At 35.5% G+C, this 13,373-nt stretch overlaps 1 protein-coding gene across 3 annotated transcripts in view; it reads right to left on the bottom strand.

Moving 5' to 3' along the window:
- Positions 1-13,373, bottom strand: part of acap3a (ArfGAP with coiled-coil, ankyrin repeat and PH domains 3a) — a 90,407-nt gene that overhangs the window by 7,564 nt on the left and 69,470 nt on the right. For 2 of the 3 annotated variants that reach the window (XM_048177994.1, XM_048177996.1), the window contains exons 12-24: positions 10,167-10,218; positions 9,615-9,715; positions 9,418-9,529; positions 8,355-8,563; positions 5,053-5,122; positions 4,845-4,939; positions 4,536-4,753; positions 4,182-4,283; positions 3,002-3,103; positions 2,677-2,897; positions 2,403-2,512; positions 1,722-1,832; positions 935-996 (exon numbers count right to left, since the gene is read on the bottom strand). In XM_048177994.1, the coding sequence (XP_048033951.1) occupies positions 935-996; positions 1,722-1,832; positions 2,403-2,512; positions 2,677-2,897; positions 3,002-3,103; positions 4,182-4,283; positions 4,536-4,753; positions 4,845-4,939; positions 5,053-5,122; positions 8,355-8,563; positions 9,418-9,529; positions 9,615-9,715; positions 10,167-10,218 (1,565 nt within the window). The remainder of the gene's footprint in view (positions 1-934; positions 997-1,721; positions 1,833-2,402; positions 2,513-2,676; positions 2,898-3,001; positions 3,104-4,181; positions 4,284-4,535; positions 4,754-4,844; positions 4,940-5,052; positions 5,123-8,354; positions 8,564-9,417; positions 9,530-9,614; positions 9,716-10,166; positions 10,219-13,373) is intronic. The other variant, XM_048177995.1, reaches the window with a different exon arrangement.

A 13,373-nucleotide genomic window follows, 5' to 3' on the forward strand; every position in this document is an offset into this window, starting at 1 on the left:
CGGTAATCATAAAAGCATAAAAAATCCCGTTTGAGGCATTTTCTAACACCATCATCCATAAAAGCGAACAAAAACAACAGTGGAGTTAATAAAAAGTGCATAACAGTGGCATTTAACTTGACAAAATCACATTTTCAGTTAGTAGATTAGACATTTTATACATTTATGACATATAATAATCACAGTTTTTGATCCCACTCTCCCTCATGCGTTTGCAAGCACAAAAAGTTTTTAAGGGCCCGATCTGTGTACAAAAATGCCACTAAAATACTGTTAGAATAGATAGACAGCTGCCTATCATACTGTATAATACTGTTTGAAGTGTAAGTGATGAGTGAAAGTGCAGCCAGACATGTATAGAAGCCAACTCTGAAGGTTAGTTCATAAACAGTTCAGATATACTAGTAAGGATCAGCGAGTGCAATAGTCTGTGTAATTGGTATCTGACCAATGGCACCACAATTATCTAAACCACAGGTAACCTCCTTAATATAAAGACTGACTTGAAATGAGTAGCACCACTGTTTGCTAGGCCAAACTATGGTGGCCAGTCAATCATGTGACTAACTTTGAAATGTGATCTGAAATCTGCAGCATGTGAAGTGGTTAACCAACCTTAACCACTTTGAGCAAGAGGTTAAGCTTGGTCCCACTGGGCTGGAAGTTCACCTGATCAACCACCTAAACCAGCTTGGACCTCGTAATGACCAACTCTAACCATATAGAAACCATTTAAAACCTTCAAAAGCTGGTTTAGGTGGAATTTACAGCAAGGCTGGCCCATCTTTACAGATAAACACATGTCAGGTCTTGGTGAGAATGATGGGAAAAGTGCTCCGCTGGGCTCTCTAGCACTCAGCTATGTTGATACAGATAAACTCTTGTATGCATTTCTTATACTGCTGCTCTGTGGGACTGCTGCTAGAATATTGACCTGGCTGACCGAACGGACCCTCCGACTCGCGCATCTCCTCGTTCATACGTGCTAGACGTAACCTGTTGAGAGAGAAAAAGAGAGAAGAAACAGAGAGAGGTTTGATTTGGAATCAAACTTTGAACAATTTCTTATAGATGCTACCGTTCAAAACTTTGGGGTCGGTAAGATTTTTTTAATGTTATTGAAAAAAGTCTCTATGCTCACCAAGACTGCATTTATTTGATCAAAAATACTGTAAAAACTGTAAAATATTATTACAATTTCTTACTGTTATCAATGTTGAAAACAGCTATATTTTTGTGGAAACCGTGATACATTTTTTCAGGATTCTATGATAAATGACTGAATTTATTTAAAATAAAAATATTTTGCAACATTATAAATGTTTTTTTTTTTGTTACAGTCATTTTTGATCAATTTAATGCATAAAAAAAAAAAGGTAACACAGTTTAGGGTCCAATTCTCACTATTAACTAGTTGCTTATTAGCATGCATATTACTAGGATATTGGCTGTTTATTAGTACTTATAAAGCACATATGAATGCCTTATTCTGCATGACCTTATTCTACATCCCATAATCCTACACAATACCTAAACTACCTTACTAACTATTAATAAGAAATAATTAGGAGTTTATTGAGGCAAAAGTCATAGTTAATAGTGAGAATTGGACGCTAATCTAAAGTGTGACCAAAAATCGTACTGACCCCAAACTTTTGAAGTCTGTAGTGTAAATACTGCAAACATATAGAAACACATGCATAGAAACTTTTTAAACTTACAGAGTAACTATGTCAGCGTTAGCAGCTTGAACTGCTATGCTCAGTGGGTCGTGTCCATCCTCATCACCATCGTTCTGGGTCGCTCCTCGTTTCAGGAACAAACACACTTGACTGGAAAGAAAACAACAGAAGATAAAGTAAATACATTTGCAGAAAAGTTTTGCTACTAATTAGCTTGATTGGACATCTTATCATGGCAATACCATTTTTTGGCCATGTATCATTCCATTCTTTGAAATATGTAAAAGTACCATGTAAATACCACAGTGCATGAATATTCAGTACAATGGTATATATTAAAAGTATAATAATACTGCTATTTGAGACATCACCGAACAGGACATTTATGTAGGGTATTGAGTACAATTATGTAAAACGTGAATCTGTATTGTGGTGGTTCCAACAAGTAAAATAGATTCATAGAGGGAATATTACATTCAGGGTTTTCCCTGTCATGCCACTGAAGAACTATTGTGGTTCCTCAAAGAACCTTTCAGTGAACAGTTCTTAAAAGAACCATTTTTTTCAAAGAACATTTGAATCATCTGAAGAACGTTTTTCAACTATAAAGCACCTTTTGTGCTGTGGAAATGTTCCATGGATGGTTATTTATGGAACCATAGATGCAGATAAAGAACCTTTGTTTTTAAGAGTGTAAGACAGCAAATCAAGAGCCCTCACCCAGTATGACCCAAGTATGTGGCGTGATGCAGCGGGCCTCTCCCTCTGTGATCTCTTTGGTTGACATCTGCAGCATTCTGTAGCAGAAACTCACAGGCTATCAAGGAACCCTGGATGTCAAAAACCAGAGGATTAGGACTTTTAAAACCTCAAAATGGACCATGGTTATTTAACATGCCATTGAAGTAAGCTGGAAGTTTACCGTCACTTCTTATTTAGATTTCTGTTAATATGTGTGTGAGCAATGCATCTGAATATTTTTAGAATGACTCACTCCAATCACAGCCTGAATAAGGGGGCTTTTCCCCTCATCCTCCTCATTGACTGAGTTGACGTCTGCTCCATGTGCCAGAGCTTCAGCCATGATGGGCAGATTGCGTGCCTGACAGGCCTTATAGAGTAATGCTCTGGGATCCAGTTCTCTCAGATCCTCTGGATCCGATGCCTCCGGCTCAAGTTCAGCCTCATTACTGGAGTCTTCAGATACCTCACACTCTGAACATTACAAAAACACTTGTAACACATGATACATCTGCTTCAACAGTCAGTGTGGAATATGAAGACTTGGTTAACACCAAGTCACACAGTGGTTGACTCACCCTCCTCTGTGACGCTGTCCACCACAGACTCAAACACCAAGACGTCAGTGCTGCCGTCAGTGCTGCCACCTAACCCACTGTCACTGCTCAGACCTGCAGGACCAACACAAGCCCACCACGGGAACATTACATCTCTAGAGCGTCAATAACGGCCAACAAGCACTGACAGAAAACATGATGAATCTATGCGTCACAGTTATTCAACTATATAAAATTACCCCCCCCCCCCCCCAAAAAAAAGCAAAACAAAGTAACATAAAGCAAAAGTGTAAAAGAAAAGCACAAAGCAAAGCAGAATTCAAAGCAAAACAAAGCAATCCAAACAAAAGTAAACAAAAACATAGCAATTCAAAAGAAAATAAAACAAAAGCAAGACACAAAACAATACAACAAAAAGCAAAGCAAAATGCAAAGTAAAAAAATAAATAAAAAAAACAAAGCAAAAGTTTAAAAGAAAAGCAAAACATTACAAAGCAAAGCAAAGTGAAAACAAAACAAAAAAGTAAACAAAAGTACACAAAAAGATAGTAAATTAAAACAAAAGACAGAAATAAGTAAACAAAAAGCAAAGCAAAATGCAAAGCAAAACAAATTATAAAACAACATCAACAAAATCAAAAATGCAAAGCAAAAACAAAACAAAACAACAAAAGTATTCAAAAAAGAAACGAGCAAAAACAAAAAACAGCAAAAGTAAACAAAACAAAGAAAATCAAAATAACAAAACAAAGCAAAATGCAAAACAAAATACAACATAAAAGTAAACAAAAAGCAAAGCAAAGCAAAACAAAGCAACAAAACAACAAAAGTATACAAAACTAAGCAAATTAAAACAAAGAAAAAACAAAACAAAAGCAAAACCACAAAAGTAAACAATAAACAAAGCAAATCAACATGCAAAGCTAAACAAAATACAAAACAAAATAAAAAACAAAAGGAAAAAAACAAGCAAAACAAAGCAACAAAAGCATACAAAAAACAAAGCAAAATAAAACAAAGCAAAAACAAAACAAAACCACAAAAGTAAACAATAAACAAAGCAAATCGAAATGCAAGGCCAAACAAAACAAAAACACTAAACAAAGAAAGCAAAGAAAAAAAATAAAACAAAGCACAAGCCAAGCAATTAAACCAAATGTGAAAGTATAATTCCATTGGCCAGAATATAAATAATACTTACTGCGAGGCCCTGAACCAGTGTCAAAATAGGAGAAAAGAGTGTCCAACTCATCTGGGCAAAAGAGGGATTCCCGTCTAAACTTCCTCTCCAGAGCAGCAGTTGCTGAAAGTTGGGAAAAAAAGAATAGAAAAAAAGCTACTTTTTAAAAACTTTTACATTTAACACACATTATCAGACCTGATGGTATCAGACGTTAATACTATGACACTGAATGATTTCCATATTCATGTACCATGGTATGTACTCCAAGGCACTTCACATTGGTATTATCAAGCATTTAATCATCCAAAAAACATGGTACAACCATGGTACTTTCTTAAACATTCAATAATAAAGACAATTTGTATCGATTACCTGAAGAAAGGGTTGCTGGAGATGCACTGCCTGGATCCTGTCTGTACCTCCGGTGTGCTTTGGGGACGGTGGTGGCGCTGTTATGTCTCCTGCATTTCCTAGAGTTCCATCGGCGCTCAGATTTTCTCCCGCCGTTGACCAGAACCTCACCCGTCATCATCTTCTTCAGGAACTTCTTCTCCACATACTTCGCTTTGATCCAGGCCTCCTTTTCTTGCCTGAAAAATCAAGGCAGCAACTGAACATTCAACATTCAGCCTGACTAATAAAGAGCCACTTTTTTCCATGTCCCTCATCATCATCACTCACCTGGAGCTGCTGGGGCCCGGTTTCTTCACGCCCTGCTCTTCACAGCTCCCTTCATAGATGTGGTTGATGATACTGTTTCCTAGTTCACACATCAGCTGCATTACAACAGAACAGACAGCAGTTATTGTCAGAGCATGTTTGCTCACGTCACAGTGAAAGGTCATCCAAGAGAGATTAGGAGGAGAACAATCTGGATATTTGAGCAGACCTTCAGTAACTCCGGTTCCCATGAGTCCAGGGTGAGAGAGCGGACCTTTGAACAGTGTACTCCCAAACTCCTGTGAAAAGAAGGAAAACCGTTGGTCAAAAAATGATTTTGGTGGTTAGCGTTACAACACAAATACTGCAAATACTGTTACATTTTAATTAGAACGAACTGTTATGTATTCTTTTATCACTCTGGAATGAAATATATAAACTTTTCTCTCAATTCTATCCATCATCTTGGATGCCTGTCACATTGTCTTCGCCGAAAAAGATACATGACTTTATACAAAATCATCATACTGTACATGCGATAATTAAAACATAGCCCAAAACACAGAATATTTTGCAATCATTTCTACTACAAAACAACTTTGCATAAATAAAAATTCATAAACAACAACAACCATCACAGTCATCATCATTGTTGTTATTCATGCAATTTTACTTGTAAAAAATTGTTTTAAAATAGAAATGGTTATAATAATGGTTAATGGTTACTAATAATATTTTTTTTTATTAATAAAATTGCATAAATAATGATGATAATGATGTTTGTTGTTTCGATTATTCATTATTACTAAACAATTTTGCATAAATAACACTTCATAAATGATGATGATATTGATAGTTGTTATTCATACTTATAATAATAATAATAATAATAATAACAACCCTAATTATCATCAATGTTACTTATGCTAAATTGTTTAATAATAATAATAATAATAACTAAATAATTTAGCATAAATGTCATTGATGATAATTAGGGTTATTATAATTATTTTAAGTATGAATAACAACTATTGTTATTCATACTTATTGTTATAATTATCATCATTGTTGTTCATGCAAAATTATTTAATAATAATAATGAATAACAACAACCATCATCATCATCATTATTATTATTTATGTAGTTTTATTTACAAAAGAAATTATGATAATAATAACCCTAATTATCATCAATGACATGTATGCTAAATTGTTTAGTTATAACAACAACAACAACAACGACAACTAAACAATTTAGCATAAATGACAATAATAATTAGGGTTATTATTATTATTATTATTATTACCATCATCAAATTTTTTTTTAAATAAAACCACATAAATAATGATGATAATGGTTGTTGTTATTCATTATTATTGAACAATTTTGCATAAAAATTGCATGAACAACAATGATGATAATCATGATAGTTGTTATTATTCATTATTATTTTTATTCCTTATAATTTCCTTGTATTTATAGATTTTTTATTATTGGGTAAAAAATAATTAAAAACAGTTTTTTCATATCTGTTATTGGACACAATTAATCAGCATTCTATAGGTTATTAAAAAGTTGGTTACACTTTATTTTAAGGTGATGTAGTTACATTGTATCTACTCAAATAAGTGCTGAGTAATATTAATTAGTTACATGTACTTTCTATAGATTTATGGTTAGGGTTTGGTTTAGGGTTAGTTACTTGTAATTATGCATAATTTACTGTTATTACTATAGTAAGTACATGTAGTAACATGTAACTAGTCACCTTAAAATAAAATGTTACCAAAAAGCTATATCTGCTAGTCTGTAACCAGTGTTGCCAAGTCCGCGGTTTTCCTGTGGAATTGTTGCCGCGGGTTTTGTTGAGAAAACCTGGCAAAGCTGTCTCTAACTGTAAACTTCACTTAGCTAAAAAGTTTCTGACTTAAGCTACTGAAACTCTCCAACGATGTCAAACTCCCAGCATTCACTAACAATTCAAGCAAGATGTTTCCCACTCAAGCTGAGGAGAGCAGCACTGGGATGGCAGGCATCGCAAGAAACACAGCGGTGGCCCACACTGTCATGTAAATGTGTATTCTGCCCACTAGATCAGCGTGTTTCCAGGCAACCAAGTTAGAACGGGCAAAGACTGTGTGATGGTTTGCCACACTGTCTGGAGGACAAGTCTCATGTGAGCTCAGTGTGAGAGGTGTGGCGTCAGAGAGAGCATGAATATTCAGAAGATAGTCCAGACAGGGTTGAATGCATAAACACACAGTGTGTCTCATGTTTTAAACCGAAAGGTACCAATCTGATAAAGTCATCTCATGACTCTTAAAAGGGGACATATTATGAAAAACATGATTTTATTTGTTCTTTTGAAATTGAGAATTGGTAGAGAAGGGGTGGAAGATGGTGATGTTAAACTGTTTTTGATGCAAGAAACCACAAATGCCATCACATTTTAATTACAATTAACTGTTATCTATATTCTTCATTACTGGATGAAATACTAAGTATACACAAAATATAAAAATAATATTAACAATAACAATAGTATTATTAACAATAATAATAATAACAATAATAATAACAACAACAATATTATTATTATTATTATTATTAGTAGTAGTAGTAGTATGTACTATTTTCATTATTAGCAATTCATGCAAAACTGTTTTGCAGTGGAAATGGTTGAATAATAATAACAATAATACTGAATTTATTATTATTATTATTATTATAAGTAGTAATAGAAGTAATAGAAGTATTATTAACAATTAGCAATTTATGCAAAATTGTTTTGAGATGGAAATGGTTGAAATAATAATAATAATAAATTAATAGTAATAATAATAATAATTATAATTATTATTATTATTATTATTATTAGTAGTAGTAGTAGTAGTAGTAGTAGTAGAAGAAGTATATTAACAATAATAATTAGTAGTATTGTTATTATTAGCAATTTATGCAAAATTGTTTTGAGATAGAAATGGTTGAAAAATAATAATAAATGAATTATTATTAGTGGTAGAAGAAGTATATTAACAACAATAATTAGTAGTAGAAGTGGTTGAATAATAATAGTAATAATAATAATATTATTATTAACATTAATATTAACAATAATAATTATTATTAGTAGTAGTAGTAAACCTTTTTTATATTATTAACAACAAATTATTATTAATAATAATATTATTGTTATTAACAATTTATGCTAAATTGTTTATTGAAATTGTTGAATAATAACAACAATAATAATAATAATAATAATAATAATAATATTTTCTTTTCTATTTAGCGCTGTCTGCCTACAGGACATAAACAGCAGTCGCTGACCTTCTCTCTTGTCCTGACAGCCCTGCGGTCACTCCTCGCTGGTTGCCTCTGATTACTGAGAGAATCAAATCTGACCTAATCCAATTAGGAAACCCGCTCGAGCCCGGGGGGGAGTGACACAACGTGTTTACAGTGGCTGGTCACTTCACAGACCTCTTCTTTTGGTACAGTGATCCGTTACGATCACTTCCATGCCTTACCTGTGAATGCCGGAGCACTCGATGCAGAGCAGGACGCCCAGATTGATGCTGGCCCAGCGGGGGTCGACCTGCCCACAGTCACAGCACTGCTGGTTTCCCGGCAGACACAGGATACGCTGCAGAATGCCCTCGCCCCTCCCACTGCGCTCTCTGGGCTCATTTGCTGAGTCTATACTGCTGATGGATGGTGAGGCGGTCCGGTCCAAACGCTGGAGACACACACACAAAACAGCACAGAGTGATTTATTTATTTGTTTGTGTTCTTTAGAAAAGTCTTCAAATGGCATAGTACTTTAAAATATTTTACATATATTAATAAGTATTTTTACATTACTCAAAACAGAACTTTCAAACTAAAAAACTGTTAGAATAAACTGGATGACATTTAATAATATGATTATTTAAAACATTTCTATAACATATTTTGAAGTCCAGAAAAGTTGTAAAAACATGGTTAAAATATAAAACGTGACTAAAGTGGTTCAACTGTAATGTTATGAAGCGACGAGAATACTTTTTGTACACAAAAACAAATTATGCATAATTGACTCATACGTAGTGAACTCAGTGTAGCACTTCCTTGTTTACGTCCGAATGCCGACTCATTACTGGCTGGCTCTTGCGTCGGCATCACATGCATGTGTCGTGGTGTTCACATGTTCAGCTTTGGCCAATAATGAGTCGGCGTTCGGACGTAAACAAGGAAGCGCTAAACTGAGTTACTTTTACTGCGTATGACAACGGTTCAAATTGTTTAATAAAGTTGTTTTTTTGTTTAGTTTTTGCGCACAAAAAGTATTCCTGTCGCTTCATAATATTCAGGTTGAACCACTGTAGTCACGTTGTTAAATTTAACCATGTTTTTCAATCTTTTTGAACCTCAAAAGATGCAATGTTGCTACCTATGTGTTGGTTAAGAAACCTCTCGGATTTCATCAAAAATATCTTAATTTGTGTTCTAAAGTTGAATGAAGGAAATGTGGAACGACATGAGGGTGAGTAATAAATGACAGAAATGTCATTTTCGGGTGAACTAACCCTTTAACATGTAGACCGTACAAACCTCAATATAAAAATTGTCTGGACTCTCTCTGTACGCTGAGGCGATGCTGGCTTGGACCGCCTGGATCCAGGCCTGCCGAAGTTTCTCTGACTCAGCCTGTAACATACAGCTCCTACAATACACATCCATAGAAAACAATTACTACTAGTTATGCAGCTCTAAAAGAAGCAAAATCTAAAGTCTGCTTAAGGACTCACTTGGTGGGAGACACGACTTCAAAACAGAACCTCCTCTCGATGTCCTCGCAAGGTTTGACAGAACACAGTCTCAAGTCCTCCACAACAACCGTCAGTGAATCCTGTAGAGGACAAGAAGCCTGAAAATTCACTCTAAATAAACCTATTTCCCTCTGAAATGCATTAAACAGCACTGCGTCGCAGTAATTTAAGCAAGCACCCTGAGTAAGCACTTCCACAGGAATAAATAGATGTTCTCTGAACAGATGAAGAGTAGGCAGCACTGTGTGCTTGCATTGATTTGGCGGGGAATGAGTTTGTTATCTTCAAAAAGACTGAGTGCTTTGGAGATATGCTGCCTGGCTAAACTAGAACTACTGTATCTAACAGCTCAGTGACCGGTGAGGTGAAGATTCACCATCATTGATTCTGAGCTGATATCTGCTGAAGAATTCTGCTGATCCATAGACACGTTCTCTCAATGTACTGTATAGAGTTAAAATCAATGACAGATTCCCTGTCTAAACTGCTGTGACTTCTGTGTCCAGTTACTGAATGCTGAATTGAACTTACCTTTAGTTTCTTCTGATAAACCAACTGGCCGTTTTGGATGGAGAACCATCGCCTGAAAAAAAGAAAATACACACACAAGGAATTTTTATACATTCATTAGCTGATTGTGCATGCTTTTTTACTTTTAGATAACCTTTACTATCATGTAACTCACTTAAAGGGTTAGTTCACCCAAAAATGAAAATTCAGTCATTTATTACTCACCCTCATGTCGTTCCACACCCGTAAGACCTTTGTTCATCTTCAGAACACAAATTAAGATATTTTTTATGAAATCCGACAGTTTCTGAACCACACCTTGGCAGCAACGACATTGCACTTTTGAAGTCCAGAAAGGTACTAAAGACATGTGGTTCAATTTTAATGTTATGAAGTGACGAGAATACTTTTCGTGTGCAAAAACAAAACAAAAATAATGACTTTATTTAACAACTTGAACTGTTGTCATACACAGTTGAACTAGTGAACGCACTGCAGGCTTCCGTGTTTACGTCAGAATGCCGGCTCAGTATTGCACACGTGAGCAGCACGACACATGCGTGTGATGCTAACGCAGGAGCCAGCCAATAACGAGTCAGCGTTCTGACATGGAAGCGCTGCAATGTAAATAGAGTATGAGAATGACAGGGGAGAGACGAATTTGTTGAATAAATTCATTGTTTTTTTCTTGTTTTTGCGTTAACATTAAAGGGTTAGTTCACCTGAAAACGAAAATTATGTCATTAATGACTCACCCTCATGTCGTTCCAAACCCGTGAGACCTCCGTTCATCTTCAGAACACAGTTTAAGATATTTTAGATTTAGTCCGAGAGCTTTCTGTCCCTCCATTGAAAATGTATGTACGGTAGACTGTCCATGTCCAGAAAGGTAATAAAAACATCATCAAAGTAGTCCATGTGACATCAGTGGGTTAGTTAGAAGTTTTTGTAGCATCTAAAATACATTTTGGTCCAAAAATAACAAAAACTATGACTTTATTCAGCATTGTATTCTCTTCCGGAATCCTTTCCATTGAATTGATTCCATTGAATCCTTTCATCTGTCGGCGTTGGTAATGCACTTTTACATCACCGTGGATGTTTTTGGCGATTAGGACATCCGCGACATGCACACTTCCGCACCATTTTAAAAAATATAGCAATACCAAAATACAAACAATGTAGAATAGCTTGAATACAGCGTGCGTCTCCCTCAGACTGTAAACGAAGCTCGGGCGCACCAGATAACACGTCAGCAGCGTCTTACGTCAGCAGCGTCACTGCGGAGTCGTGAACCCGGATTGACAACAGACCCAGAAGAGAATACAATGCTGAATAAAGTCGTAGTTTTTGTTATTTTTGGACCAAATTGTATTTTCGATGCTTCAAAAAATTCTAACTAACACTCTGATGTCACATGGACTACTTTGATGATGTTTTTATTACCTTTCTGGACATGGACAGTATACCGTACATACATGTTCAATGAAGGGACAGAAAGCTCTCAAACTAAATCTAAAATATCTTAAACTGTGTTCTGAAGATGAACGGAGGTCTTACGGGTTTGGAACGACATGAGGGTGAGTCATTAATGACATAATTTTCATTTTTGAGTGAACTAACCCTTTAAGGTTGAACCACTGTAGTCACGTTGACTATTTTAACAATGTCTTTACTACCTTTCTGGACCTTGAAAGGTGCAATGTTGTTGATGCCAATGTGTAGTTCAGAAACTGTCGAATTTCATCAAAAATATCTTAATTTGTGTTCCGAAGGTCTTAAGGGTGTAGTATGACATGAGAGTGCGTACCTAATGACAGAATTTTCATTTTTGTGTGAACTAACCCTTTAAAGTGAATCTTTATAAACTATCATTTAGGGTTAGGATTATTGATATTAAAATATTTATTTCATAAATAAACAAAATATTTTAATAACACCATTAAATGCAATCCTTGTTTATAATATAACACTAAAATAATTATCAGTTGACATGACACCATTTTCAACCAAAAACAGAAAACTTTATATGTGTTTTGGCTGTTCATTTACACACCGTGGGGGCCTGAAAACACAAAGTGCAAGTTTTTGAAAACGAGACCGTTATCGTCTCTGTGTAAACTACAAAAACACAAATTTGTGAAAACTGTGACGTCATGCGCATGTGTATTACGTGTTCAGTCTACATGCGTGTAGTGTTTCTTTACAAAGTGACATCGCCATCTACTGGCCTGGCAGCAGAATTCCCATGTGAACAGGGACCGTTTTGACATTGACAAAGGAAAAATGTTTCCATTTCAGTTTTTAGTACATCGTTGTTGTATAAATGTACCCTAAATTACATTTCCAAATCCTGAATATCTTCTTATAGAGGGTATGCACGTGATGTCACCGTCGGCCGTTATGACTGCGGTTACGCCAACTGAGTGGCAGCATTGGTTTTCAGCTTGAATGCGATGAAAAAACACGTTCAAAATGGGAAAGAGCTTTGCGATTGTCTCTACAAATAGATTTGACAAGAAATCTGAGGTATATTTTTACAGACTGCCGAAAGATAAAGAAAAGAGAAGCAAACGGATCGCTGCAATTCACAGAAAAAACTAGACTCCAGGCAGAGAAACTTGGATTTGCAGTTATCATTTAGTCCATATGTTGAATTTTTGGGGTAAAAATCATACACTATATATACTATTGCTATATATTGTATTGACAACTCATCAATTAAAGGTCCCGTTCTTCGTGATCCCATGTTTCAAACTTTAGTTAGTGTGTAATGTTGTTGTTAGAGTATAAATAAAATCTGTAAAATTTTAAAGCTCAAAGTTCAATGCCAAGCGAGATATTTTATTTAACAGAAGTCGCCTACATCGAACGGCCAGTTTGGACTACATCCCTCTACTTCCTTCTTTAATGTCGTCACTAAAACAGTTTTTTGACTAACCTCCGCCCACAGGAATACACAAGAGTTGCGTTTGTAGAGTGTGTTTGTCGCCATGTCGTCGAAACGCTGTTATTTTCATCCCGCAGTCCAATCACCGGGTCTGATTCCGGCTCAAATTGATAGGGTAAAATTAAAGACATGTTTACAATAACACTGAGCGCGTGCATCTCCACGTTATGGTAAGAGGCGTGACCTTTCCGGGCAAGGAGCGCTAAGCTGCTGTCGAATCACAACACAGGAACCGCTGGCACAATCAGAACTCGTTACGTATTTCTGAAGGAGGGACT

The sequence above is a fragment of the Megalobrama amblycephala genome, linkage group LG24 (genome assembly GCF_018812025.1).
Source record: "Megalobrama amblycephala isolate DHTTF-2021 linkage group LG24, ASM1881202v1, whole genome shotgun sequence".
NCBI classification, from domain to species: Eukaryota; Metazoa; Chordata; class Actinopteri; order Cypriniformes; family Xenocyprididae; genus Megalobrama; species Megalobrama amblycephala.